Source organism: Balaenoptera physalus (assembly GCF_965194825.1).
Source record: "Balaenoptera physalus genome assembly, chromosome: 8".
Classification (NCBI taxonomy): domain Eukaryota; kingdom Metazoa; phylum Chordata; class Mammalia; order Artiodactyla; family Balaenopteridae; genus Balaenoptera; species Balaenoptera physalus.
Window position 1 is genome coordinate 24,671,247 of NC_138887.1, and position 25,880 is coordinate 24,697,126.

The 25,880-nt window shown below is 35.4% G+C and overlaps 1 protein-coding gene across 2 annotated transcripts in view; it reads right to left on the reverse strand.

Moving 5' to 3' along the window:
* Positions 1-25,880, reverse strand: part of HGF (hepatocyte growth factor) — a 104,574-nt gene that overhangs the window by 59,183 nt on the left and 19,511 nt on the right. For both annotated transcript variants that reach the window (XM_082473499.1, XM_082473498.1), the window contains exons 3-5: positions 18,638-18,803; positions 7,014-7,126; positions 5,394-5,508 (exon numbers count right to left, since the gene is read on the reverse strand). In XM_082473499.1, coding sequence (XP_082329625.1) covers positions 5,394-5,508; positions 7,014-7,126; positions 18,638-18,803 — 394 coding nt within the window. The remainder of the gene's footprint in view (positions 1-5,393; positions 5,509-7,013; positions 7,127-18,637; positions 18,804-25,880) is intronic.

The following is a 25,880-nucleotide window of genomic DNA, read 5'->3' on the forward strand; positions in this document are numbered from 1 at the left end:
CTAGTTTTAAAATGATAATCATTACAGTATAAGAGCATGCAACTTTTGGGGGGGGGGCCTATTAATTTTACTAACTAGTGGGTATGTTTTCCCAAAAGTGGAGAAATCCTTTATTCTATCTCAGACCTCCATAGATATTAACCTGAATTCTGTCATTTCCATCTATTCTTAAGATACTTAAATTTTATAGATGTTTACCTAACTGAATTCTCGTATTCAGCAGCCTTAAGAATGGGCACCTCTGGATTCACTAAGAGTCAATCATTCTAGAGCCTAATTGACATTGTTTGAACCACAATTTCAAAGTTCCACTCAAAGGCAGCAAATGATTGAGGAAAGCCACTTAGGAGAGAACTGCAGAAATACTGCACTAGACCTGGAAATCTCACTATTACGCTGCTTATCTGAGATAATTATTTGTTTATTGCCTTTCTTATGAATGATAGCCCCCTTTTTTTCTGCACAATTGAGAAATAGAGTGATAAAGTAACAGGAACAAAGGGTCTAGAAACAAACTGAATCTGGACTCAAATTTCAGCTCTGTCTTACTAACTGGAGACCCCAGCGGGCAATTTTAGCCTCTTTCAGCCTACTAGCTTACCTATACACTGAGTATAACCATAACTTATAACATCTTACACCTATGTGGTTGTTTTGAGAAGTTCAAAGAGATGAGAGAGTAATTGACACTTAATAAACTCCATCTATTACTAAGCACACTCCACTTAGTAGTCTTTAGACTGTCATAGTAAAAAACAGAAATGCTTATTCTCTTTAAAAATTTTTAAAGTTTTCACTGTGACTGGGGCTTCGTGCTTTCAGGTTTAATTCATAATAGTTGGCCATTGCGTGCAGACTGCAATATATTACCTTCATTTAAAATGTGTAATGCCCTGGTTATAATTTTGTTACCAGCACACAGTACTTCAACATAAGAGCAGAAGAGTTCAAAGCCCTTTTTATTCTTTTGTACTGCTTGTGACCTTGGCCTCAATGATGCTGCAAGTGTCTGCTAGATTGCACACAAAAAAAGCATAAGTAAACAATATATATCTGTAGGTAACATTAGTGAGCACTTTTTTTTGAAAATCCGGTTACATTTTCAATATTCAGTTCAATTTTTGCTATGAAGCTTAATTTCTACTTTTACTGACCTCTGAGATCTAAATGGTACTTAAATTACAGTGAAGTCCAAAGATTTTAGTCTCTCAGTAAATACCATTCAAATATGTTTCCTACCCATTGAAACCTCTAGTTAAGAAATAATCATTTTTGTTATGCTGTGGCATAAAATAAATATGGACATGCCTTGGGTACCAAGGAACATTTTGCAATGAAATTATTTAATTTGGACAGGAAATACACCAGAGTTAAGTGCTCAGAAAATGTAAATTATTGGTCAAAAATAAAGAGTCCAAGAGACTTACTACTAACCAAACATTTTCAAGATATCTATTATTATAAACATTATGAAATGCCAAAATGTCTTTACATAAAGAGTTTATATCCCTACTTCACTGGCATTTTAAATATTGGGGAACAAAAATTAGACACTAGGTCTTATGACTGACAAAAATTATAATATAATGAAAACTTATCATGACTTTACAGTTCCTAACAGTAATTTTCAAAGGAAAAATAAGTCATCTTTTGTCTTAGTTTTAGCCCCATTATTCCAGAATAATTTAATATAATCTTTGTGCCATTGTGTGAAAATTATTTCCTTTCATTTTGCCAGTTCTCCAATTTTTCATAGTAAATTTATAATGAAATACTCATTTTTCTGATAGAATCAAAACTGACTTTTACTTTATATTTTTTTCATAAAGTACTGCATTAATCAGATTTACCTAAGAAAATCCCCCTATAACTCTATTTTCTGAAAAAGCTTGATATAGTATAGTACTGAGAATAAGTTATTGTTAATCACAAAAATCTACATTGTTGCCCCATATGTATCACTCGACTAGTATATGACACTAGCCCTTAGATAATTTACTTACTCTTTGGGTTTTCAACTTCACTTGCGAGATGAATGGAATGAATTAGATTATTATAAGCTCCTTCATTTTATATCATTTTATGTATTAAGTTTAAAAAACTAAATAATGATTTAACACATGTTAAATGCACACATATAAAATATCTACAGTTTTAGAGATTTTGTTCCACACACACATATACATATACACACATATACCTTTCCAGTGGATTTGTAAAGCAGAGAAGAAGTAGTGAATGGGACTTCCCTGGTGGCTCCGTGGTTAAGGATCCACCTGCCAATGCAGGGTACATGGGTTCGAGCCCCAGTCCGGGAAGATCCCCACATGCTGCGGAGCAACTAAACCCGGGCACCACAACTACTGAGCCTGCGCTCTAGAGCCCGTGAGCCACAACTACTGAGCCCGCACACCTAGAGCCCGTGCTCCGCAACAAGAGAAGCCACTACAAAGCCCGTGCACCGCAATGAAGAGTAGCCCCCGGTCGTCACAACTAGTGAAAACCCACACACAGCAACAAAGACCCAACACAGCCAAAAATTAATTAATTAATTAATTAATTAATTTAAAAAAAAGAAGTAGTGAATGAATAAGTCAACAGTTTAGTAGGAAAAATGCAAGTAGGAAGGGAAAGAGATAAAGTAGAAATCAAAACTAGCTATGGTTAAAAGATGAATAAAGTTTTCCCACTGGAGTTAATAAAAATGAAAAATGAAGAGAAAAATGTGTGCTGCTTTCCACAATTCTATATCAATGCATATCACATGCCTCTTTAGGACATGCAGGGTAAAGAGCAGAATGGGTCATCTCTTCTCTTCAGTCTTTGGTGTATATGACTTTCTACCCCGATTAACTGCTTTTCTTTTGTGTTCTGAAGTTTTCCGTCTGCTTTTCTTTAGTATCCCATACTTGACCAAGCGATGAAGCCTAGCCCTGCTCTTCGCACTCCATGTGTTCATTCAACACACGTTTATGAGAACCTATTGCACACACACCCTGTAATAAACTGTAATAAACTTTTACTCACATATATACTATTTTTGGTTCTCTGTCCTTGTGAGCAAGGCTCTATTTTTAGAGAGATAAGTGAAGGAATATTTAAAATTGAGTTACATCCAAATATACTTTGAAACATAAATTAGATCTTCTGGGTGCTGGCCACCTTTTCTTTTCTTTTAATATGAACTGTGTTCATAGGAAACTTGATCCATTCCATCATCTGCTTCTTTAATGAATGCTGGGTGGCCAGTGAAGGATATAGATGTAGATATCAGGTCACCTGATTTTCTAGTTAAGCTTCTATACTAATTTCATCATCTATCATCATCTTCCCATTAAGCCACTTGTAAAATATTTCAATTTAGGGAGTTGACAATAAATCACTCCTCTAGACAGACATATATAGATATATTTCTCTTTCAATTTTCCATAGAGTTAATCTTTAGTTAACACTTAAAAGTGTTAACCTAGCATGTAGATATTCCAATAAGCTGCTAATTGATGAAAATGTGTTGCTCCCATTGAATAAAATAAAAAAAAAAATGATTAATGTACAAGGTCCTCTCAGCCCTAAAGCTTTATATCACAAGGAAATGTTTGTTGGTAAAATAGCTGATTGGACTGGGAAGCCAGTTCCCAGGGAGATCTATTTCACATGTACTCCTGTAGCAGAGAATCACAATCATAGAGAATTTAGGTTGAAATAAGACCTCTACTGGGTCATCCAGTGTACTCTCCTCAACTAGGGTAGGATTGATTTCAAACGCCATTCCTTTGTTCATGAAAAACTTAGATCCATCTATTTAAGCAAAATGTTTTCCTCACTATGCAGGGAGTGACACCATGCAAATCCTTATGAGAGGACAACACCAATTACATTGTTTGTTTTGTAATGTAAAGATAAAACTATGTTTTGGAGGTATTCATGTAATTCATAAGTAATGAATTTGGAAAAATTAGTTGTTTTCTGTTATTGAAACACTGTAAAGCTGATCTGCTTGGACACTTACTAGCTGTTGTTAACAAGGCCAGAATCACAGGTTTGATCCCAGTGTAGAGCAACCAACTCTTTTTCTTTTTACGTGGGCCAATGAACTCGGTTTCTGTTTATTGAAGTAAAATCATCTTGCATAGTTTTGCCCCCCACCAAATGAATGAAATGGAATAAAAAGTGGATTCATCAAGGCAAGTTACTACCTCTATTGCAAAAACAGGTCACAGCACGTATCCTACTGATTTGCTGGGTGTTTAAGGCCCTGGGGTTGTTAAAACACAGCATACAGAGTGACACTGGCTGGCCTTAGATTCTGGCCATACCACTTGCTAGTTGTGCATGACCTTGAAAAGTTACTAAGGATCTTTGCTCTTCAGTTTCACCATATAAAAAATAGAACTAATAAAATCACCTACTTTGTGGTTCTTGAGAGGATTAAATGAGATAAACCAGGTATACTGCTCAACAAGGTACTTGGCACATGGTAAACTAAATCTTCCAATGCATCTAATAACCAGGGAGAGCTGTTTTAAACTACTTTAGTTCCTGTTAAAATTCTTTGTGAAATAAGTCTTGAAAAACTCTGGCTATATATGGCTCTCTAGTGAGTAGATATCTATGTTTCTCCTCCATGATGATTAAAATTCTCAGACTAATGAGCCTATGGATATTATGTTTACTCATCTTTAAATAGCATTCATCTGTTATAATGAACACAATTCTTCTCTTCACTATAGACATTTAATTTCCAAGGAATAAAGTTTTCTCTAGTCATTAGGCACTAGGTGAAATGGGAAAGTTGGTCAATCTGAGGCATGAATTTTTAGCAGAGGTTCTCAATTTTGACTGTGCTTTAGAATCACCTGGGGAACTTTTAAAAAAAATACTGGGTGCCAAGTGATTCTGATTTAATTGGTCTGTGTTGACACCCAGGTGGTAGGATTTGTTAAGGGCTTGTAGCAGGTGATTTTAATGTGCAGTCAAGTTTGAGAACCACCATGGTTAAAGAACATTTGGCCCCTGGGTAAGATCAGAATCTGTTCCATCTCCAACTTATCACAGGCAACCTCTCCACTCCAGCTGCAGAGTGCTGTGCCTTTTCGCAGGCAAAGAGAGGGAAAAAAATTTTTTTAATTACTTTTTTATTATTTCTTCCCAAACACCAAGATCTATAAATTGAGGTTTCAAGGTGAAAAAATGTTAGGTTACATCTTAATAATAATTTTTTATTCTTTGGCTAAATATCAGTTACAAATTCAGATAAGCTGTGGCCTAATACACTTCCGCAAAGTTGGCTAAATTATTATAGAAGTGTAGGATTATTCTGAAGCACTAACCTGGGATTGGTAACACACCTATAAAAGAGAGGCTCTATCCTCTTTTCTTCATGCTATTCTTACCTGTGTTCGTGTGGTATCATGGAATTCCAGGGCTGGCATTTGATGCCACTTTTAGTGATAGATACCGTTCCCTTATAGCTACCTCCTTTACCGATGATGCAGTTTCTAACGTAGTCTATCAGAAGAAAGCAGAGAAAAATGTTATAATTATGTGTAACATATATGCTGTGTATATTAAAAATAAAAATGATAAAATTCCATTCAAATCTTTAAGTAATGCTTATAAACCATCACAAATCATATTGAAATTTTTTGCCTAAAAATTCTACTAATATTTTCAAAATAATACATTTCAGAGTAATCCAAAACAAACAAAAAACACCATTGAGAAGTTTTAATTTTGTGAGTATATACCTGGATAACTGTAGAGATTAGTCTACCTACTTAACGTAGGTTATTCTTTATACTCAACTGGACAGGCAAACTTTATTTAGCATAATGATTTGCTCAAATTCACAGACCATTTTAAGAACATATTAAAAACAAAAATTTGTAAATCTATATTGAATTCAAAAAGTTACTTTAAGATAATGGAAATAACTGATTTGTCTTTATATCAGTAAAATTGTGTGGGTTTTTGTGTATGTGTGTGTATGTGATAATTACATTATGCTGATTGTTATTTTCCATATTTTTGCTAACAGATCAGCTGCTAAATTATAGAATAATCAAACTGAAACAAGCTGTATATTTCTATCCAATAATAGTATATACAGTTGTTAGCAACCTAGAAGATTAAAGATGGTTTTATACTAGATTATGAATTATGTTTAGGATTTACAGAATTATTGGGGTATATAGAGATCATCTTATTTTCTAACATGAATTAATTTTAATTTCATTTAAACATTTTCCCTATTAACAAAGAAATGTCTGTGTATATTACTAAATACCTAAGTTTAATAAAAAACACAGTATGATTTAAGAAAACATTAAAATTGAAATAAATAGTATTATCATAAACATAATTCATGATTATTATTTTGTGTAATGAGAGATTTATTCTGTAAAATACACATTTAGTAAACATTCTTCAATTATTTTATTATTATAAATCCACTTTTGAACAAAATAAATGCCTTGTGAATATAATATCAAACTACCAAAGTAGGCAAATTAACTAATAATATGGTCTCAATTCTTTCAAAGATTTTTTAAATGTATGTAACTAGGAATAGATCCAACTAATTTTTCAAAACCTCCACGTTTTGTTGTTATCAGAAATCATCACTATAACTTAGATTAATTATCCAAAGTTATGAAAGTTTATAATACTATAGTAAGCTCAAAATTTGCTGTTATATAAAATGTCTTAAACTAATAACTTAAGGTGGCACTTTCTAAAATGACTGTGGAGAATATCAGTTCCAGGAGATGTTACTAGAAATAAACAAAGAGGGGAGGGATAATCTAACTATGGAAAATTTGGGAAAAGGTCTCTTTAAAGTACCATACTGAAAATAGTCAAGGCAGTAGTGTCATCTGTCTTAATAGATGAATTGACTGCATAATAGATCCATGATATAATGGAAAAATCAGTTAGAAAGAGCACTGTGGCAGGCAATTACATATATTTTATACTTTGTTTCATTACGACATATTTAGGGAGAAGCCAGTTACCTTTGTTTTCATAGAGGTCAAATTCATGGCCAAACTCTTTTTTCACTCCACTTGACATGCTATTGAAAGGGAACCAGAGGCATCGCTTTCTTGCTTTGTCAAAAACAAAGGCCCTGAAAAAAATATCTGAATGAAAAGAAGGAATACTACTATTTATACAGTTTTTAAAGAATAGGCACCTGGTTTAAACAAGGAAGGCAATATAAAAACAGACACATTATTACATATACAGAAACATGAGGGATATTTGAACCTACCATTTTGATAGCCAAATAAGACAGAACAAAATTAAATTTTTATAGGTGTAGATTTAAATATCAGATAGAATAAAATTTGAAATGTTCTCATGTTATTCTAAATGACACATAGAAGAATGAGGGCTTCAACAAGCAAAATCAATATATAGCACAACTACTTGGAATATTTCTGAAGACTTTATTTTTTTTGTAAGTACACAGCAAGTTGGAAGATATTTTTGCAGTTATATACAAATTATTATATTTGAAATATCATGATTAACTTCTAAAGGTTGTAATTGTATAAAGCACATTCTAAAGTGACATGTCCTAAAATGTGTTAGACAAATCACCACCCCAGGAGATTCTCCAGAAAAGAAGGATCTAAAATCAAATGTTTGGGAAATTTTGCATATAATATCCCTTCTTGGTGAGTTATAAAGCATTTAAGCTTATTAAAGGCGATGAAAATCCTGCTCTTAGGTAACTTTACATAAGTCAATGTTTCCTAAATGGGTTTGCTTGCATAAGCATTTTTAGTTTAAATAAAAAACTACTAATATCAGAGAGAATATGCTTTTGATATACCATCTTGACAAAAATTGCTGAAATGTGTTAACTCCTAAAATTATCATTCCTATAGCTAAGTATTATATTGGTATTTTCTTGCTCACTAAAAAAAGTATTTCTTAAGCAAAATGATAAATACAAAAATCCCTTAACTGAGAATAGTAAAGTACTTAAAATTTTCAACACATTAAGTGTTACCATTTCTTAAAATACAGAAAATAAAGTTCGAATTCTGAACTATTTTCTTTCGATTAAGAAATAGTATTAAAACTCCTTCTTAACCATGTTCATGCTAATTATAATTTCACCATGTATAAGCATCTAATTAAGAAAAACACATAGATTTTCTAAGAATAAAGATTTTTTGCTTCCAGATTATATATATATATATATATATATATATATATATATATATATATATACATATTATATTTTAACATCTTTATTGGAGTATAATTGCTTTACAATGGTGTGTTACTTTCTGCTATATAACAAAGTGAATCAGCTATATGTACACACATATCCCCATATCCCCTCCCTCTTGTGACTCCCTCCCATCCTCCCTATCCCAACCCGCCAGGTGGTCACAAAGCATCAAGCTGATCTCCCTGTGCTATGTGGCTGCTTCCCACTAGCTATCTATTTGACATTTGGTAGTGTGTATATGTGCATGCCACTCTCTCACTTCGTCCCAGCTTACCCATCTCCCGTGTCCTCAAGTCCATTCTCTATGTCTGCGCCTTTATTCCTGTCCTACCTCTAGGTCCTTCATAAATTTTTTTTTTTTTAAGATTCCATATATATGTGTTAGCATACAGTATCTGTTTTTCTCTTTCTGACTTACTTCACTGTGTATGATAGACCCTAGGTACATCCACCTCACTACAAATAACTCAATTTCGTTTCTTTTTATGGCTGAGTAATATTCCATTGTATATATGTGCCACATCTTCTTTATCCATTCATCTGTTGATGGACACTTAGGTTGCTTCCATGTCCTGGCTATTGTAAATAGAGCTGCAATGAACATTGTGGAACATGACTCTTTTTGAATTATGGTTTTCTCAGGGTATATGCCCAGTAGTGGGATTGCTGGGTCATATGGTAGTTCTATTTTTAGATTTTTAAGGAACCTCCATACTGTTCTCCATAGTGGCTGTATCAATTTACATTACCACTGACAGTGCAAGAGGGTTCCCTTTTCTCCACACCCTCTCCAGCATGTATTGTTTGTAGATTTTTTGATGATGGCCATTCTGACTGGTGTGACGTGATACCTCATTGTAGTTTTGATTTGCATTTCTCTAATGATTAGTGATGTTGAGCATCCTCTCATGTGTTTGTTGGCAATCTGTATATCTTCTTCGGAGAAATGTCTATTTAGGTCTTCTGCCCATTTTTGGATTGGGTTGTTTGTCTTTTTGATATTGAGCTGCATGAGCTGCTTGTAAATTTTGGAGATTAATCCTTTATCAGTTGCTTCATTTGCAAATACTTTCTCCCATTCTGAGGGTTGTCTTTTTGTCTTGTTTATGGTTTCCTTTGCTGTGCAAAAGCTTTTAAGTTTCATTAGGTCTGATTTGTTTATTTTTGTTTTTATTTCCCTTTCTCTAGGAGGTGGGTCAAAAAGGATCTTGCTGTGATTTATGTCATAGAGTGTTCTGCCTATGTTTTCCTCTAAGAGTTTTATAGTGTTTAGCCTTACATTTAGGTCTTTAATCCATTTTGAGTTTATTTTTGTATATGGTGTTAGGGAGTATTCTAATTTCATTATTCTACATATAGCTGTCCAGTTTTCCCAGCACCACTTATTGAAGAGGCTGTCTTTTCTCCACTGTATATTCTTGCCTTCTTTATCAAAGATTAGGTGACCATATGTGCATGGGTTTATCTCAGGCTTTCTATCCTGTTCCATTGATCCATATTTCTGTTATTCTGCCAGTACCATACTGTCTTGATTACTGGAACTTTGTAGTATAGTCTGAAGTCCAGGAGCCTTATTCTTCCAGCTCCGTTTTTCTTTCTCAAGATTGCTTTGGCTATTCAGCATCTTTTGTGTTTCCATACAAATTGTGAATTTTTTTGTTCTAGTTCTATGAAAAATGCCATTGGTAGTTTGATAAGGATTTCAATGAATCTGTAGATTGCTTTGGGTAGTATAGTCATTTTCACAATGTGGATTCTTCCAATCCAAGAACATGGTATATCTCTCCATCTGTTGGTATCATCTTTAATTTCTTTCATCAGTGTCTTATAGTTTTCTGCATACAAGTCTTTTGTCACCATAGGTAGGTTTATTCCTAGGTATTTTATTCTTTTTGTTGCAATGGTAAGTGGGAGTGTTTCCTTAATTTCTCTTTCAGATTTTTCATCATTAGTTTATAGGAATGCAAGAGATTTCTGCGCATTAATTTTGTGTCCTGCTACTTAACCAAATTCATTGATTAGCTCTAGTAGTTTTCTGGTAGCATCTTTAGGGTTCTCTATGTATAGTATCATATCATCTGCAAACAGGGACAGATTTACCTTCTTTTCTGATTTGGATTCCTTTTATTTCCTTTTCTTCTCTGATTGCTGTTGCTAAAACTTCCAAAACTATGCTGAATAAGAGTGGTGAGATTGGGCAACCTTGTCTTTTTCCTGATCTTAGTGGAAATTGTTTCAGGTTTTCACCATTGAGAACAATGTTGGCTGTGGGTTTGTCATACATGGCCTTTATTATGTTGAGCTAAGTTCCCTCTATGCCTACTTTCTGGAGGGTTTTTATCATAAATGGGTGTTGAATTTTGTTGAAAGCTTTTTCTGCATCTATTGAGATGATCATATGGTTTTTCTCCTTCAATTTGTTAATATGGTGTATCACATTGATTGATATGTGTATATTGAAGAATCCTTGCATTCCTGGGATAAACCCCATTTGATCATGGTGTAGGATACTTTTATTGTGCTCTTGGATTCTGTTTGTTATTTTGTTGAGGATTTTTGCATCTATGTTCATCAGTGATATTGGCCTGTAGTTTTCTTTTTTTGTGACATCTTTGTCTGGTTTTGGTATCAGAGTGATGGTGGCCTCATAGAATGAGTTTGGGAGTGTTCCTCTGTCTGCTATATTTTGGAAGAGTTTGAGAAGGATAGGTGTTAGCTCTTCTCTAAATGTTTGATAGATTTCACTTGTGAAGCCATCTGGTCCTGGGCTATTGTTTGCTGGAAGATTTTTAATCACAGTTTCAATTCCAGTGCTTGTGACTGGTCTGTTTATATTTTCTATTTCTTCCTGGTTCAGTCTTGGAGTGTTGTGATTTTCTAAGAATTTTTCCATTTCTTCCAGGTTGTCCATTGTATTGGCATACAGTTGCTTGTAGTAATCCCTCATGATCCTTGTATTTCTGCAGTGTCAGTTGTTACTTCTCCTTTTTCATTTCTAATTCTGTTGGTTTGAGTCATTTCCTTTTTCTTCTTGATGAGTCTGGCTAATGGTTTCTCAATCTTGTTTATCTTCTCAGAGAACCATCTTTTAGTTTTACTGATCTTTGCAATCGTTTCCTTCATTTATTTTTCATTTATTTCTGATGTGATCTTTATGATTTCTTTCCTTCTGCTAACTTTGGGGTTTCTTTTGTTCTTCTTTCTCTAATTGCTTTAGGTGTAAGGGCAGGTTGTTTATTTGAGATTTTTCTTGTTCCTTGAGGTAGGATTGTATTGCTATAAACTTCCCTCTTAGAACTGCTTTTGCTTCATCCCATAGGTTTTGGGTCATAGTATTTTCATTGTCATTTGTTTCTAGGTATTTTCTGATTTCCTCTTTGATTTCTTCAGTGATCTCTTGGTTATTTAGTAGTGTATGGTTTAGCCTACATGTGATTGTATTTTTTACAGTTTTTTTCCTGTAATTGATATCTAGTCTCATAGCGGTATGGTCGGAAAAGATACTGGATACGATTTCAATCTTCTTAAATTTACCAGGGCTTGATTTGTGATCCGAGATGTGATCTATCCTGGAGAATGTTCCATGAGCACTTGAGAAGAAAGTGTATTCTGTTGTTTTTGGATGGAATGTCCTATAAATATCAATTAAGTTCATCATGTTTAATGTGACATTTAAAGCTTGTGTTTTCTTATTTATTTTCATTATGGATGATCTGTCCATTGGTGAAAGTGGGGTGTTAAAGTCCCCTACTATGATAGTGTTACTGTCGATTTCCCCTTTTATGGCTGTTAGCATTTGCCTTATGTATTGACGCACCTATGTTGGGTGCATAAATGTTTACAATTGTTATATCTTCCTCTTGGAGTGATCCCTTGATCATCATGTTGTGTCCTTCTTTGTCTCTTGTAATAGTCTTTTATTTTAAAGTCTGTTTTGTCTGATATGAGAATTGCTACTCCAGCTTTCTTTTGATTTCCATTTGCATCTTTTTCCATCCCCTCACTTTCAGTCTGTATGTGTCCCTAGGTCTGAAGTGGGTCTCTTGTAGACAGCATATATACGGGTCTTGTTTTTGTATCCATTTGGCCAGTCTGTCTTTTGGTTGGAGCATTTAATCCATTTATATTTAAGGTAATTATTGATATGTATGTTCCTATTACAATTTTCTTCATTGTTTTGGGTTTGTTATTGTAGGTCTTCTCCTTCTCTCGTGCTTCCTGCCTAGAGAAGTTCCTTTAGCATGTGTTGTAAAGCCAGTTTGGTGGTGCTGAATTCTCTTAGCTTTTGCTTGTCTGTAAAGGTTTTAATTTCTCCATCATATATGAATGAGATCCTTGCTGGGTAGAGTAATCTTGCTTGTAGGTTTTTCCCTTTCATCACTTTAAATATGTCTTGCCACTCTCTTCTTGCTTGAAGAGTTTCTGCTGAAAGATCAGCTGTTAACCTTATGGGAATGCCCTTGTATGTATTTGTTGCTTTTCCCTTGCTGCTTTTAATATTTTTTCTTTGTATTTAATTTTTGATAGTTTGATTAATATGTGTCCTGGCATGTTTCTCCTTGGGTTTATCCTGTATGGGACTCTCTGCCCTTCCTGGACTTGATTGACTATTTCCTTTCCCATATTAGGGAAGTTTTCAACTATAATCTCTTCAAATATTTTCTCAGACCCTTTCTTTTTTCTCTTCTTTTTCTGGGACCCCTATAATTCGAATGTTGGTGTATTTAATATTGTCCCAGAGGTCTCTGAGACTGTCCTCAATTCTTTTCATTCTTCTCTCTTTATTCTGCTCTGCGGTAGTTATTTCCACTATTTCATCTTCAGGTCACTTATCTGTTCTGCCTCAGTTATTCTGCTGTTGATTCCTTCTAGAGAATTTTTAATTTCATTTATTGTGCTGTTCATCATTGTTTGTTTACTCTTTAGTTCTTCTAGGTCCTTGTTAAATGTTTTTTGTATCTTCTAAATTCTATTTCCAAGATTTTGGATCATCTTTACTATCATTACTCTGAATTCTTTTTCAGGTAGACTGCCTATTTCCTCTTCATTTGTTTGGTCTGGTGGGTTTTTACCTTGCTCCTTCATCTGCTGTGTTTTTCTCTGTCTTCTCATTTTGCTTAACTTACTGTGTTTGGGGTTTCCTTTTCACAGGCTTCAGTTTCGTAGTTCCCATTGTTTTTGGTATCTGCCCCCAGTGGGTAAGTTTGGTTCAGTGGGTTGTGTAGGCTTACTGGTGGAGGGGACTGGTGCCTGTGTTCTGATGGATGAGGCTGGATCTTGTCTTTCTGGTGGGCAGGACCACGTCCGGTGGTGTGTTTTGGGGTGTTTGTGAATTTATTATGATTTTAGGCAGTCTCTCTGATAATGGTTGGTGTGGTGTTCCTGTCTTGCTAGTTGTTTGGCATGGGGTGTCCAGCACTGTAGCTTGCTGGTCGTTGAGTGGAGCTGGATCTTAACATTGAGACAGAGATGTCTGGGAGAGCTCTCACCGAATGATATTACGAGTAGCCGGGAGGTCTCTGATGGACCAATGTCCTGAACTTGGCTCTCCCACCTCAAAGGCTCAGCCCTGACACCCGGCTGGAGCACCAAGACCCTGTCAGCCACATAGCTCAGAAGAAAAGGGAGAAAAAAAAGAAGAAAGAAAGAAAAAAATAAATAAAATAAATAAAGTTATTAAAAAAAAAAATTAAAAATATTATTAAAATAAAAAAGTAATTAAAAAAAAAAAGAGAGCAACCAAACCAATAAATGAATCCACCAGTGATAACAAGCACTAAAAACTATACTAAAACAAATGGACAGACAGAACCCTAGGACAGATGGTAAAAGCAAACCTATACAGACAAAATCACACAAAGAAGCATACACATACACACTCACAAAAAGAGAAAAAGGAAAAAAAAAATATATATATATATATATAAAGGAAGAGAGCAAACAAATCAATAAAAAAAATCTACCAATGATAATAAACTCTAAATACTAAACTAAGATAAGCATAAAACTAGAAACAAATTAGATGCAGAAAGCAAACCCCAAGTCTACAGTTGCTCCCAAAGTTCACCGCCTCAGTTTTGGGGTGATTCATTGTCTATTCAGGTATTCCACAGATGCAGGGTACATCAGGTTGATTGTGGAGATTTAATCCACTGCTCCTGAGGCTGCACAGAGAAATTTCCCTTTCTCTTCTTTGTTCGCACAGCTCCTGGGGTTCAGCTTTGGATTTGGCCCTGCCGCTGCATGTAGGACGCCCTCTGGCATCTGTTCTTCGCCCAGAGAGGAGGGGGTTAAAGGAGCAGCTGATTAGGGGCTTCTGGCTCACCCAGGCTAGGGGGAGGGAGGGGTATGGAATTAGGGTCAAGTCTGTGGTGGCAGAGGCCAGTGTGAAGTTGCAACAGCCTGAAGCGCACCATGTGTTCTCCCAGGGGGAGTTGTCCCTGGATCACAGGACCCTGGCAGTGGCGGGCTGCACAGGTTCCCAGGCAGGGAGGTGTGAATAGTGACCTGTGCTTGCACACAGGCTTCTTGGTGGTTGCAGCAGCAGCCTTAGCATTTCATGCCCATCTCTGGTGTCCACGCTGATAGCCACGGCTCGCACCCATCTCTGGAGCTCATTTAGGCAGTGCTCTGAATCCCCTCTCCTCGTGCACCCTGAAACAATGGTCTCTTGCCTCTTAGGCAGGTCCAGACCTTTCCCTGGACTCCCTCCTGGCTAGCTGTGGCACACTAGCCCCCTTCAGGCTGTGTTCTTGCAGCAAACCCCAGTCCTCTCCCTGTGATCTGACCTCCGAAGCCCGAGCCTCAGCTCCTAGCCCCCACCCATCCTGGCGGGTTAACAGACAAGCCTCTCGGGCTGGTGAGTGCTGGTCGGCTCTGATCCTCTGCACGGGAATCTCTCTTCTTTGCCCTCTGCACCCCTGTTGCTGCGCTCTCCTCCGTGGCTCCAAAACTTCCCCCCCCACCCCCCATCTCCTCCAGTGGAGGGGCTTCCTAATGTGTGGGAACTTTTCCTACTTCACAGCTCCCTCCCCGAGGTGCAGGTCCTGTCCCTATTCTTTTGTCTCTGGTTTTCCTTTTTTCTTTTGCCCTACCCAGGTACGTGGGGAGTTTCCTGCCTTTTGGGAAGTCTGAGGTCTTCTGCCAGCATTCAGTAAGTGTTCTGTAGGAGTTGTTCCACATGTAGATGTATTTTTGATGTATTTTTGGAGAGGACGGTGATCTCCACGTCTTACTCCTCCACCATCTTGAAGGTCCTCCTCCAGATCATATATTTTTGAAAGCACATAATTTTCTTATAATTTTATGTAGTTCAAATTAGTCATTTATTTCTTAACATTGTAACAACTTTTAAGTAATTTTAAATAAGGGGAAATAACTTTTATAAAACAAATATTAAAAAGGTGTTATAAAATTAAAATATTTTAACTATTTTATATTTTTACATAGTGCATTTTATTCTATATCTAAATAATTTCAAAAATTATATGTATAAACTTTGTGCTTTGATTTACTTGTAGACATTTTGAAATGTCCACCTACAAGAACATTTTACAGCTGAAATAGTATTAAAGAACAAACATAAAAGGCTGTTTTTGCAACTGTGGCAGAATAACTTGATAAGAGAAAAACTGGCTAATAATATATTTGAATTTTGATCTAGTAGATAGTAAAATTATGCAATACATGTAAAATTTCCTATTTCCCTATTGTAGGGTGTTGGGGGGAGAGAGTTAAATAACCTTGAAAGCACGGTAATTAGATAAAGAATACATATGAAGATAACAACTAAACGAACACCTAAAAAGAAATTTTAAAATTACAGACTCAAATACCTGCCACTTAACATTAAAATAAAAGTGTACCACACATATATAAACTACTACTTTTTTTTCAGTAATATGGCTTTGACATGAGATTGCCTTGCAAGTGACTCATGAGCCCCATCAGGAACATGTGAGATTTGCTTCTGTGAATACAAAGGTGATTCCATCTGGAAAGTGGGTGACAGGGTTTCCAGTTTGCTGATTTCATTCACCCTTTTCTCTCATTCCATTACAATTCCATATACTCTCAGAAAACTGTATTTGCTTGTATCATTTTACATCTCCATATGGACTGGATCCAAGCTGACAAATTCCATGAGTTGCATATTTTCTTTTAAGTTTGACTTTAGGAGTCTTTCTCTTAGCCTTATTTTAACTATCATCTTCCTTACAATAATTTATTTTGTTGAGTTGTTTATGGCAGAAGGGCAATTCCAGTACCAGTTACTTAGTCATGGTTAGAAATTTTCATCTCTTGAGTCAGTTCATGTGCAGTAATTTTTTGAAACGCTTAGAATCAGGCATTCTGGTCATCTTTCTCATCCAGCAAAACACAACTTCAGTCCCTATAAAGTCAATATTGTTGATACCTTCTCAAGAGGAAAGAAAAGTTGAGACCTCTACCTCATGCCCACTGAATCACAGATGCTTTCATACAGCATTGTTGGTATTTTCCAAACATCTTAGTGTGTTTGCCATTGTTTTTCAATGATTCTAGTTCATGTAACAAGTCCTCAAAAAGATCTTTAATTCATTAAGAACCTACTTCCAGAGTATCACAAGTATGTCCATTCGATTCTGAATAAGGAATGTATTTAGTGATTCCAAATAAGTATGTATATGTATTTAGGATACACAAGTGTGAAGGATGACACCATTTCTGAGCAGAGAACTTTAGCTGTACATTGGTATCACTACATGTGGTTTTCTGCACAGGTTGCCATAAATTTGGAGACTAAATAAAACTCAACCAGAATATGGTTGAAAAGCGTGAAACCTCATATACATGGGATATATAAAGTTTTATTAATCTGGTCACATGTGTTCTCCAATGCAGCAAAATCATTTTAGTTTCTCCTAAATAAAACAAAGGGAAAGCTGTTTTGTTTTGGTTTTTTTTCTAGGCATAAGGCTGACTAATGTGAAAATCGAGGCTTAGCAATACTTTCCTTACTTGTGGATCCAGGAGAGTGTATTTTCAGATTCAAAGTTAAAAATCAACAATGAGATGTGGTTCTCCCATTCCCTTTGCCCTGGCCTTCTAACCCTGAAAAGGGAAAATACAATAAATCCAACCTCCTCAATTGCCAGAAGAACATCTCCATAAATCTACACAGCTGAGATGTTGATTGAGAGTAGTTTTCTCTAATTTATTTTTTTAAATCTCAAGGCTTTTCTAGGAAAGTCAGGGAAAGAAGGAATTATCATAGGAATTACTTGCAAAGTTAATTCCCCACTCCCAGTGCCAGGAAATATCTCCCTGAAAGTGGCAGTTTGGCTATAAAAATACTTCCAGAGGAGATCTAAATGAATAGAAAAGAGATAGTCTCTCCTCCCACTAAATCTATTGAAGACCTCCTCTAACCATGTCCTTTCTCCTCAGGCCCATAACACTTACTTCTCTGAGAAAGGCAAGACGAATTTAGGACCTCTTGCCATGACATTACTAAAATCTGTGTTCACATTATGTGTTAACTACCCAAATGTAATAGAGTAGAATTCAAAAGTGACAGGATGCCATGTGCACTCCTGTTAAAGTGGGATGAAATAGGGAATAAAAAGGTGGAAAGTAAGTGTGGGGAGGGAATATTTATGAAGAACTAGGAAATGCATTTTCTTCTGGCAATTTGGAAAACTATTCAGATGAAATTGTCACCTTCATGGCCCCAAACTCCAAGTTTTATCCTCTGGCATACTGGCAAAGTTGTAAGGAATTTTTCCCTGGGAGGTCACAGAGAAACTTTCAAAAGATAAGAAAACTCTCCATTTGAGTTCGCTCCTGCCTCTTTGAATTGCCCCATCACTTTTCACCTAAAACTTCATCATCACTACCCGCTAACTTCTTTTAAACAGCCTCTGCTGCTGACACCAATCCCTCTAGTTTTTTTATCTGATTATCTCAATGTTTTTTATGTACATCCCTAAAGACAATGATACAAGTTGCAGTAAGTTTTGGTTGTTGGGCAACTTCTATTCTGAAAATTCCTCCACTCCTCTTGTAAGGAAAAAAAAAAAAAGTTTACTCTGAATAGAATATTGTAAAATATTAGAGAGATAAAAAGTTAATGTAATTGAATTTTAGTTCCTAAAGTTCAATTGTTCATAAGATGAGAAAATATAAATTCCATAACTAAAGCCCCTGTGGATTCTAAAAGATCTCAGTTTATGTGTTCTCCCTTACTCATATTTCCATCAAATGAGAGCTAAGTCTTCTGTTGCAATGAGTTAAAACTAAAATCAAGCTTACAATTTTAAGAGTACATTGCATTGAATACAAAAAAGATGATGATAATGAGTCCATGCCATATTTGGAAAATTATTCTAAGAACGAAATGAAGCAACTTACTTGCAAGTGAATGGAAGTCCTTTATTCCTAAAACATCTATTGGCACATTGGTCTGCAGTGTTCATTTTTTTTGTTTTTATCTTCAGTAATGGGTCTTCTTTAATTAGAGTAGTCTTTGCTGACTTTTTGAATTCATGAAGTGTGTTTCTTCTTTTCTTCTGTCCTTCTATTAATAATAATAATTTTTTAAAAACATACGGGAAAAGCTTTTAAGGCTCATATAGAAAAAAATATCCCTAAGAATCATCTACGAGGTAATGATTTTATCTGACAACATACCAGACCTCCAGGGGTTGGGGGGTGGAGTGATGTGGGTAATGATACTCTCAGATACTTAAGAGCAAGAGAGGAATAGTTAATCAGTGAAGAAAAAATAACTTCACATACAGAGTCATTCATCTACATTCTTTCAAATGAAGGATGCTTTTAAAAATTAGGACAGAGTTCACTCTTAAGAAATAAATAACATGGTATTCTCCAAACAGTATGAAACGAAGTGCCAGGACATATCATATCATGCTCTATAATTAAATCTGTCATTTCCTTCTACAATTGGTCGTTATGTAAGTTATAGTACTAATTAGATAAGCCACTTCAATGACAGGTGAGAAACTTCTCACTAAAAATGGTGCACTGGGTAAATTCTTCTGACTTGGTCTTTAAAGTATTTCATACTATTCATATTTTAGCCCTTTCATTTCCTACATAAGTGTTTTCTGTGCTTTTGGGCACTATTTCTCAGTATCACTGAAGTGTTTGTTTTGAAATCAAGCCAAATGTTGTAAATCAAATGTATGTAAAACTTCATCCTTTAATGTAGCAATATCATTTTTCTTCATCAACGTATTCTACCAGGCCCCTAGATAGCATGAAGCCTCCTATTAAAAAGCTGAAGAGCAAAGCTAAAACATGCCAAGAGACTTAATCTTATGGATAACTTTAGAATAGAAAGAACTTGCTTCTTCATTCTTAATTTGCCCAGAGTTACCTGGTTTCTAATGATAATCACCTCTTCACAATGAGGATCAAATTGTCTAAGAGATTGCAGCTGTCGTAGAACAAGGATGGACATAATGGTGCCCCTCCCCTGCCTGTCAAATTATTTGAATACCCTTATAACAAAGGCAGTAATAATACGTACATTTTTAAGATACGGAAACCAAGACACATGGGAAAATTGACGACTTAGAAGATCTGATTGAAAATCCAGCTGTCTGGCTTCAGAGCCCCCACTCTTAAACACGTATGATGCCATCTCTCGCTAAGACTTGCTAAGAAAGCATGTGGAAATAACGGCTTGTAAACAGTTTCTGAAGATTTGGTTAAAGCTATCGGTAGAGAAGTAACTTGGATGGCAGAACAGGAAATCACTTCTTGGCTTTAAACGTGGTGAAATGTGCCAGGAAAAGAGGGTGAAAATTTTTCTGCAGAAAATTTGGAAATATGGCTTAACAGAGTGAGGTACCAAGAATGGCATCATACTCTTAAGTCTGCCAGCAACCACTGGCTCCAGTTGTTTTATTAAACATGCAGATGCTACCCATTAATATCTATCCTAACCTGGAGTCCACAGTAAATAAGAGAAAACATGAATTCCTCTAAATTTCTGGTTCTCTATAAAACTCCAGAACACAATCCCCAAAAAACTGGAACTAATTTCTGTAATAATGCTTTCATTTTCTTTTCTTTTCTTTTCTTCAACTTTTCTTTGCCCTATAAGATGGAATGGCTATGGTAGAACAGATATAATTTAAAAGACATTTTAACATAGAAATTCAGTCAACCAAATAATCCATCAACATGTTATTTATTGAGTGTGGACCAAATGCCTTGCATAACGTTGGCAGACTGATGATAATTCTGGCATTCTTATTGACTTGCCAAGTGACTTTGTTTAATTACCTTAAATGCTAATATCCCATTACTCAATTTACAAAATGAAAGTTATATTATATTTGAACTAAAAGGAGCTATTTAAACTATAATCATTTGGAAATCAATTTGGGTTAAAAATGTTATGAATATGCAAAGTTTTAGTTTTGTTTTTGAAATTTCATCCTTTAATTTCTGGCATAAGAGAAGAAACCGTTATTCTCCCAAGCAAATGGTATTATTCTTTTCAAATTTTGGTTTCTGCCACAGGACCATGTTAATGGGAGATAAGTTTCTCCACTAAGAGTTTCTGCTTCTTTTGACATTAGTGCACAATTTCTTAGGTGCTGTGAAATGTTTCACAGCATAAAAATCATCTGAATTCCTGTATAAATTGGAATGCTTCTCAGAAACAAATAGTGCTTAATGGACGCAGAAAATCTATTCAAAAAACTATCTGCCAAAGTGGAAAAATTGTGGTATATATATATATATATATATATATATATATATATATATATATACACACATATATATGTATGTATATATATACATATATATATACCATATATATAAAATAAATTCAATCAACTAAAAGTATAGAATTAAAATTGGCCTAATGTATTATGTATTTATTACCTATGTTTAAGTGTAAGAGAAGAACATAAAACTAAATTTTAAAAGTCTAAGACAAACATTGAGTTCAGACATGTATTTTACTAATTACCAAATAAAATAGAATACCTGGTCAGTGCTCTGGTTTCTTTTCTCAGAACCATACAACATGAAGGAAGGCACTGAGGATGACTAGAGAAAAGTGGTTTCTGTGGGATCGTTGATTATATTTAATTCTGCAGATCCTCAGCTGTCCTATTGAAATGTGTTAATGCCTGGCTGTACCTCATAAAAATAGTCTACTCTTGCTTGCTGATAAACTTTCGATCACTACCTTTCATCTAAAGATCAAACAGTATCCTGAAAAGCAAATAAATCTATGATTTCCCTTTACTAGATAATAAATAGGAGAGAAAAGCTTGTCTGGGGCTACAAAGCTAATCAGGGGCAATCAGAACCAGATACTAAGATTCCCTTCTCACTCTTTATTTCTCATGACTTAGAAGCTTTCCCTTATAATTCAGTCATATCTACTAGGTCAGTAACTAATTATTCAAAAATGCGAAGTTCAAGCTAGTTGTACGTCATGTAATCCACACATCAATAAAATTAATTCCTTCTTCAATAAAAGAAAAATTCAAAACAGAAGTCATTCAAAAACAGCATCTGAAAATAAAATTCCTTTGCTGAAAATACTTTTAACTTTCTCTTCCATATGTATTAACAACTGATGCTTGTTTTAACAACAGTTAAAAGACAAGCTTAATTTGGGAAGAAACTCAAAAATATCTTTGGATCATATTTTTCCCTACTATTTTTTGTGCATGACTGCTAGTTGAAGTTTATAAACAAAACATTGAAATGAAATCAAAGGGTAAGAGATCACTGCAACTTTGTCATGCTTTCTTATATTTTAAATTGCAACTCCTTTTCCCTCTTCCCTCAGTATGGGAAAACATTCTGTAGCTATATTTCCTGAAGAAACCAAAGTCCCTATTTTAAAACTGAAATCATTAGGCTCTTAGTGAAAAGCTACAAACAGAAAGTAGGGTCAAATGTATCAAGGTGCTTGAAGAAAGACACATTTCTCCCTCTGGTCCCTGGGCCTCACACTCTTTTCTCTCAGTACCTCATATATTTTCTTCTCTGTATGGACTAACCATTGACTTCAAAGAAAAATCATGCAAAGGAAAGGATTTGCAGGGTGTGGAAAGAAGCAGGAATCTGGCTCCACATATTCTGAGAAATCTACCCACATGATTAGTGATTAACAGCTTGAAGTGGCAAGATGTTAAGATGAAAGTACACAAATAATTAATGGAAGGGAATGGTGGTGACTGGAGATTTACTTCCCAAAGGCAAAAGTCATAAATACAAGTCCAAATCTTCATTTCTATTATCTAGGACTTGGGTTTCACAAGTGGACAATTTTCATCCCTGCTTTAGAGAAGGGAACAATATCATAAATAAAGATGTCAAGAAGGGATCAAGTCAGATTTAAATCAAATGTTGGTATTTGAGAAGCAGCATAAGTATCTCTTCCAAAAAGATTTACAAATGAAATGATGTTCAGTGTGAGAATAGGGACCTCCCTAGATATTTCCCTCCTACTTCCATGCCACTGCCTCATTCATCCTCCTCCTGGTCTCTTCCTTCACTGTCTGTTTCTGCCTGCAGCTCTCCTCCACACACCAACTAAAACAACACTAAACAACACTAAACAGCACACCAACTACAACACACTTCAGTCAGGTATCTTGTCAACTCAAAAACTTCCAGCTGTGACCCATAATGTTTAAAATAGTGTAATTTAGCATGATATTCAAGCATACATGCTAGTCTATCTTACTTTTCCAAACCCAGGCCATACTCCTCCTCCTCAGGTACTCAGTACACCAGCCCTACATGATTGCCTGTCCTTATACTCTCTCGCTTCAGTACCTTCAGCCACTTTGTGTTCCCCTGACTTAAGTACTGACCATACTACTACCTGCATTTTCACACTCAACTTGAGTATTGCATACTCCCTAAACCTGGTTTGATCCTCTAAGCTAGAAATGAACTCTCAACCATAACATAATAATACTTCTAACACAGAATTTTTCCTATATTACTTAGCAAAATGGATTTTTTAAAGCGAGTTTCAGTTGATTTCACTGCTGCTGTATTCAATATAAATAAAAGGGAAAATGCACATTGCATATTTCATTCACATAGATTTGGGTAGGAATCTCAGCTCTATCCATTATGTAAGATAATAAGAAAAAAATAATTAAGTTCTTTAACTTCAGTTTCCTCATGTAAGATGAGTCAATTCAATAATGCCAATCTTATTAGAATTAACTAAGTTTTGTTTTAGAACTTGGTCCATAACAGTCGCTCAACAAATGTGGCTTTCATCATCAAAAAATCTACAAACAATAAATGCTGGAGAGGGTGTGGTGAAAAGGGAACCCTCTTGCACTGTTGGTGGGAATGTAAATTGATGCAGCCACTATGGAGAACAGTATGGAGGTTCCTCAAAAAACTAAAAATAGAACCACCGTATGACCCAGCAATCCCACTACTGGGCATATACCCTGAGAAAACCATAATTCAAAAAGAGTCATGTACCACCATGGTCATTGCAGCTCTATTTACAATAGCCAGGACATGGAAGCAACCTAAGTGTCCATTGACAGATGAATGGATAAAGAAGACGTGGCACATATATACAATGGAATATTACTCCACCATAAAAAGAAATGAAATTGAGTTATTTGTAGTGAGGTAGATGGACCTAGAGTCTGCCGTACAGAGTGAAGTAAGTCAGAAAGAGAAAAACAAATACCGTATGCTAACACATATATATGGAATCTAAAAAAAAAAAATGGTCCTGAAGAACCTAGGGGCAGGACAGGAATAAAGACGCAGACGTAGAGAATGGACTTGAGGACACGGGAAGGGGGAAGGGTAAGCTGGGATAAAGTGAGAGAGTGGCATGGACATATATACACTACCAAATATAAAATAGGTAGCTAGTGGGAAGCAGCCGCATAGCACAGGGAGATCAGCTCGGTGCTTTGTGACCACCTAGAAGGGTGGGATAGGTAGGGTGGGAGGGAGACGCAAGAGGGAGGCGATATGGAGATATATGTATATGTATAGCTGATTCACTTTGTTATAAAGCAGAAACTAACACACCATTGTAAAGCAATTATATGCCAATAAAATGTTAAAAAAAAAATGAAGGTATTGGGGTGGAGAGTCAGTAAAAAAAAAAAAAAAAAAAAAAAAAAAACAAATGTAGGTTTCTCTCTCACTTGTTCATCTGTACATCTCCCACAGGCTCCTTGATAGTAGGTGCTCATTTAATGTTGTGTTGTTGTTGTTAGAGGGGATTGGATATTTGTATCCAGTGTAGGTGGGAGTAGATAGAGGATAATCCTATGTAAACCAATTCCTATAAAGATGGCTTGGGTCTATTATATTGAACATTTCTTTCAGTTTTCTGAAACTTTTCTAAAAATATCTCTATAATATATTCTGCTCATAACTGGTTGTCACCTCATTATAGTATCCACTTCTTTTTAAATATTGTCTTATTTCACAATAGGTAAAACAGCAGACTCATAAGCTAAATCAAAAAGTATAACCGAAGCAAGTAACAACAAAATTCTAAATGTTCAATGTTAGATGATATAAAAAAGAACAGACTTTCTTTATATGTTCTAAGAGGGCTATCCATGTTTTCCACTTTGAAGAATGTTATTTTTTTAAAAACTATCAAAATAAAGTTGCCGCCCAGACAAAGGCAGACCCTCTTTTGTTAACAATTTTAGCATTATCCACTTTAGGAATTATTCTATTACTTGTAATTCCCAACTGGCCTCTCCTTGCCTGCAGCATACTCTTGGGCTGCATTCCCCCTATCCTCAGGAAACGCAGTCATTTCAACATTAGCCAAAATGAAATATAATTACAAATGTAAATCTCCTGCCAAAACTTCGCAATGCATGCCAAAAACAAATAGACATTGTCTATGGTTGATCTACTGTTTGGGTTTTCCACACTGTGTTCCCCATGCATAAGCACAGATGATTCCAGGTAACCATATTCTACTTCAGCCCATCAATAGTTTGATCTTTGAAAATGAAAGTCCTCAAAATATTAGCTGTCATTTCAATTTATAGTCAAAATCCCACAAACCAGCAATGTCATATAAGAATCAATTTTAACATGACCCATCTCAAAGGTGATAACCTGCTAGATTGAACTTTTTTTTTTCACCTCTTCAGAAATCTAACATAAATGTTCTCGAACTGACACTTCCCACACAGTGTTGTTTTACAAAAGGGACACATCACAAAATTGAAGAAAGCCAGGTGGGACTGATTTTTCTCATCATTTTGCAAATTCTTGGTGCTTTCAACCTTTGTATTACATTGGAAACTAGATTAGAGGTCTGATAAATGTCATATTTAACTTATCTCAAAAGATATAACTGAGATATATCTCAGTTCTCTGTCTTATATTATTAAAAAAACTATGTCTACTGTCTGGGCATTTATTCCATTCTTTTATTCCCCTGTGCCCACCTATGATGCTCACTACCTTCTCCCGTTGGCATCCCAGCCACGACAATAATACAACCAAATACAGATGTTTCCTCTTGCCCTGATAACAACAGAAAACTTCCCAAAGCAGCAAATGAAACCTCTAAACTTCCAGGCAGTATGAACTCCCAAGCAACTCCTTCCCAACCTGTAAATTCTGG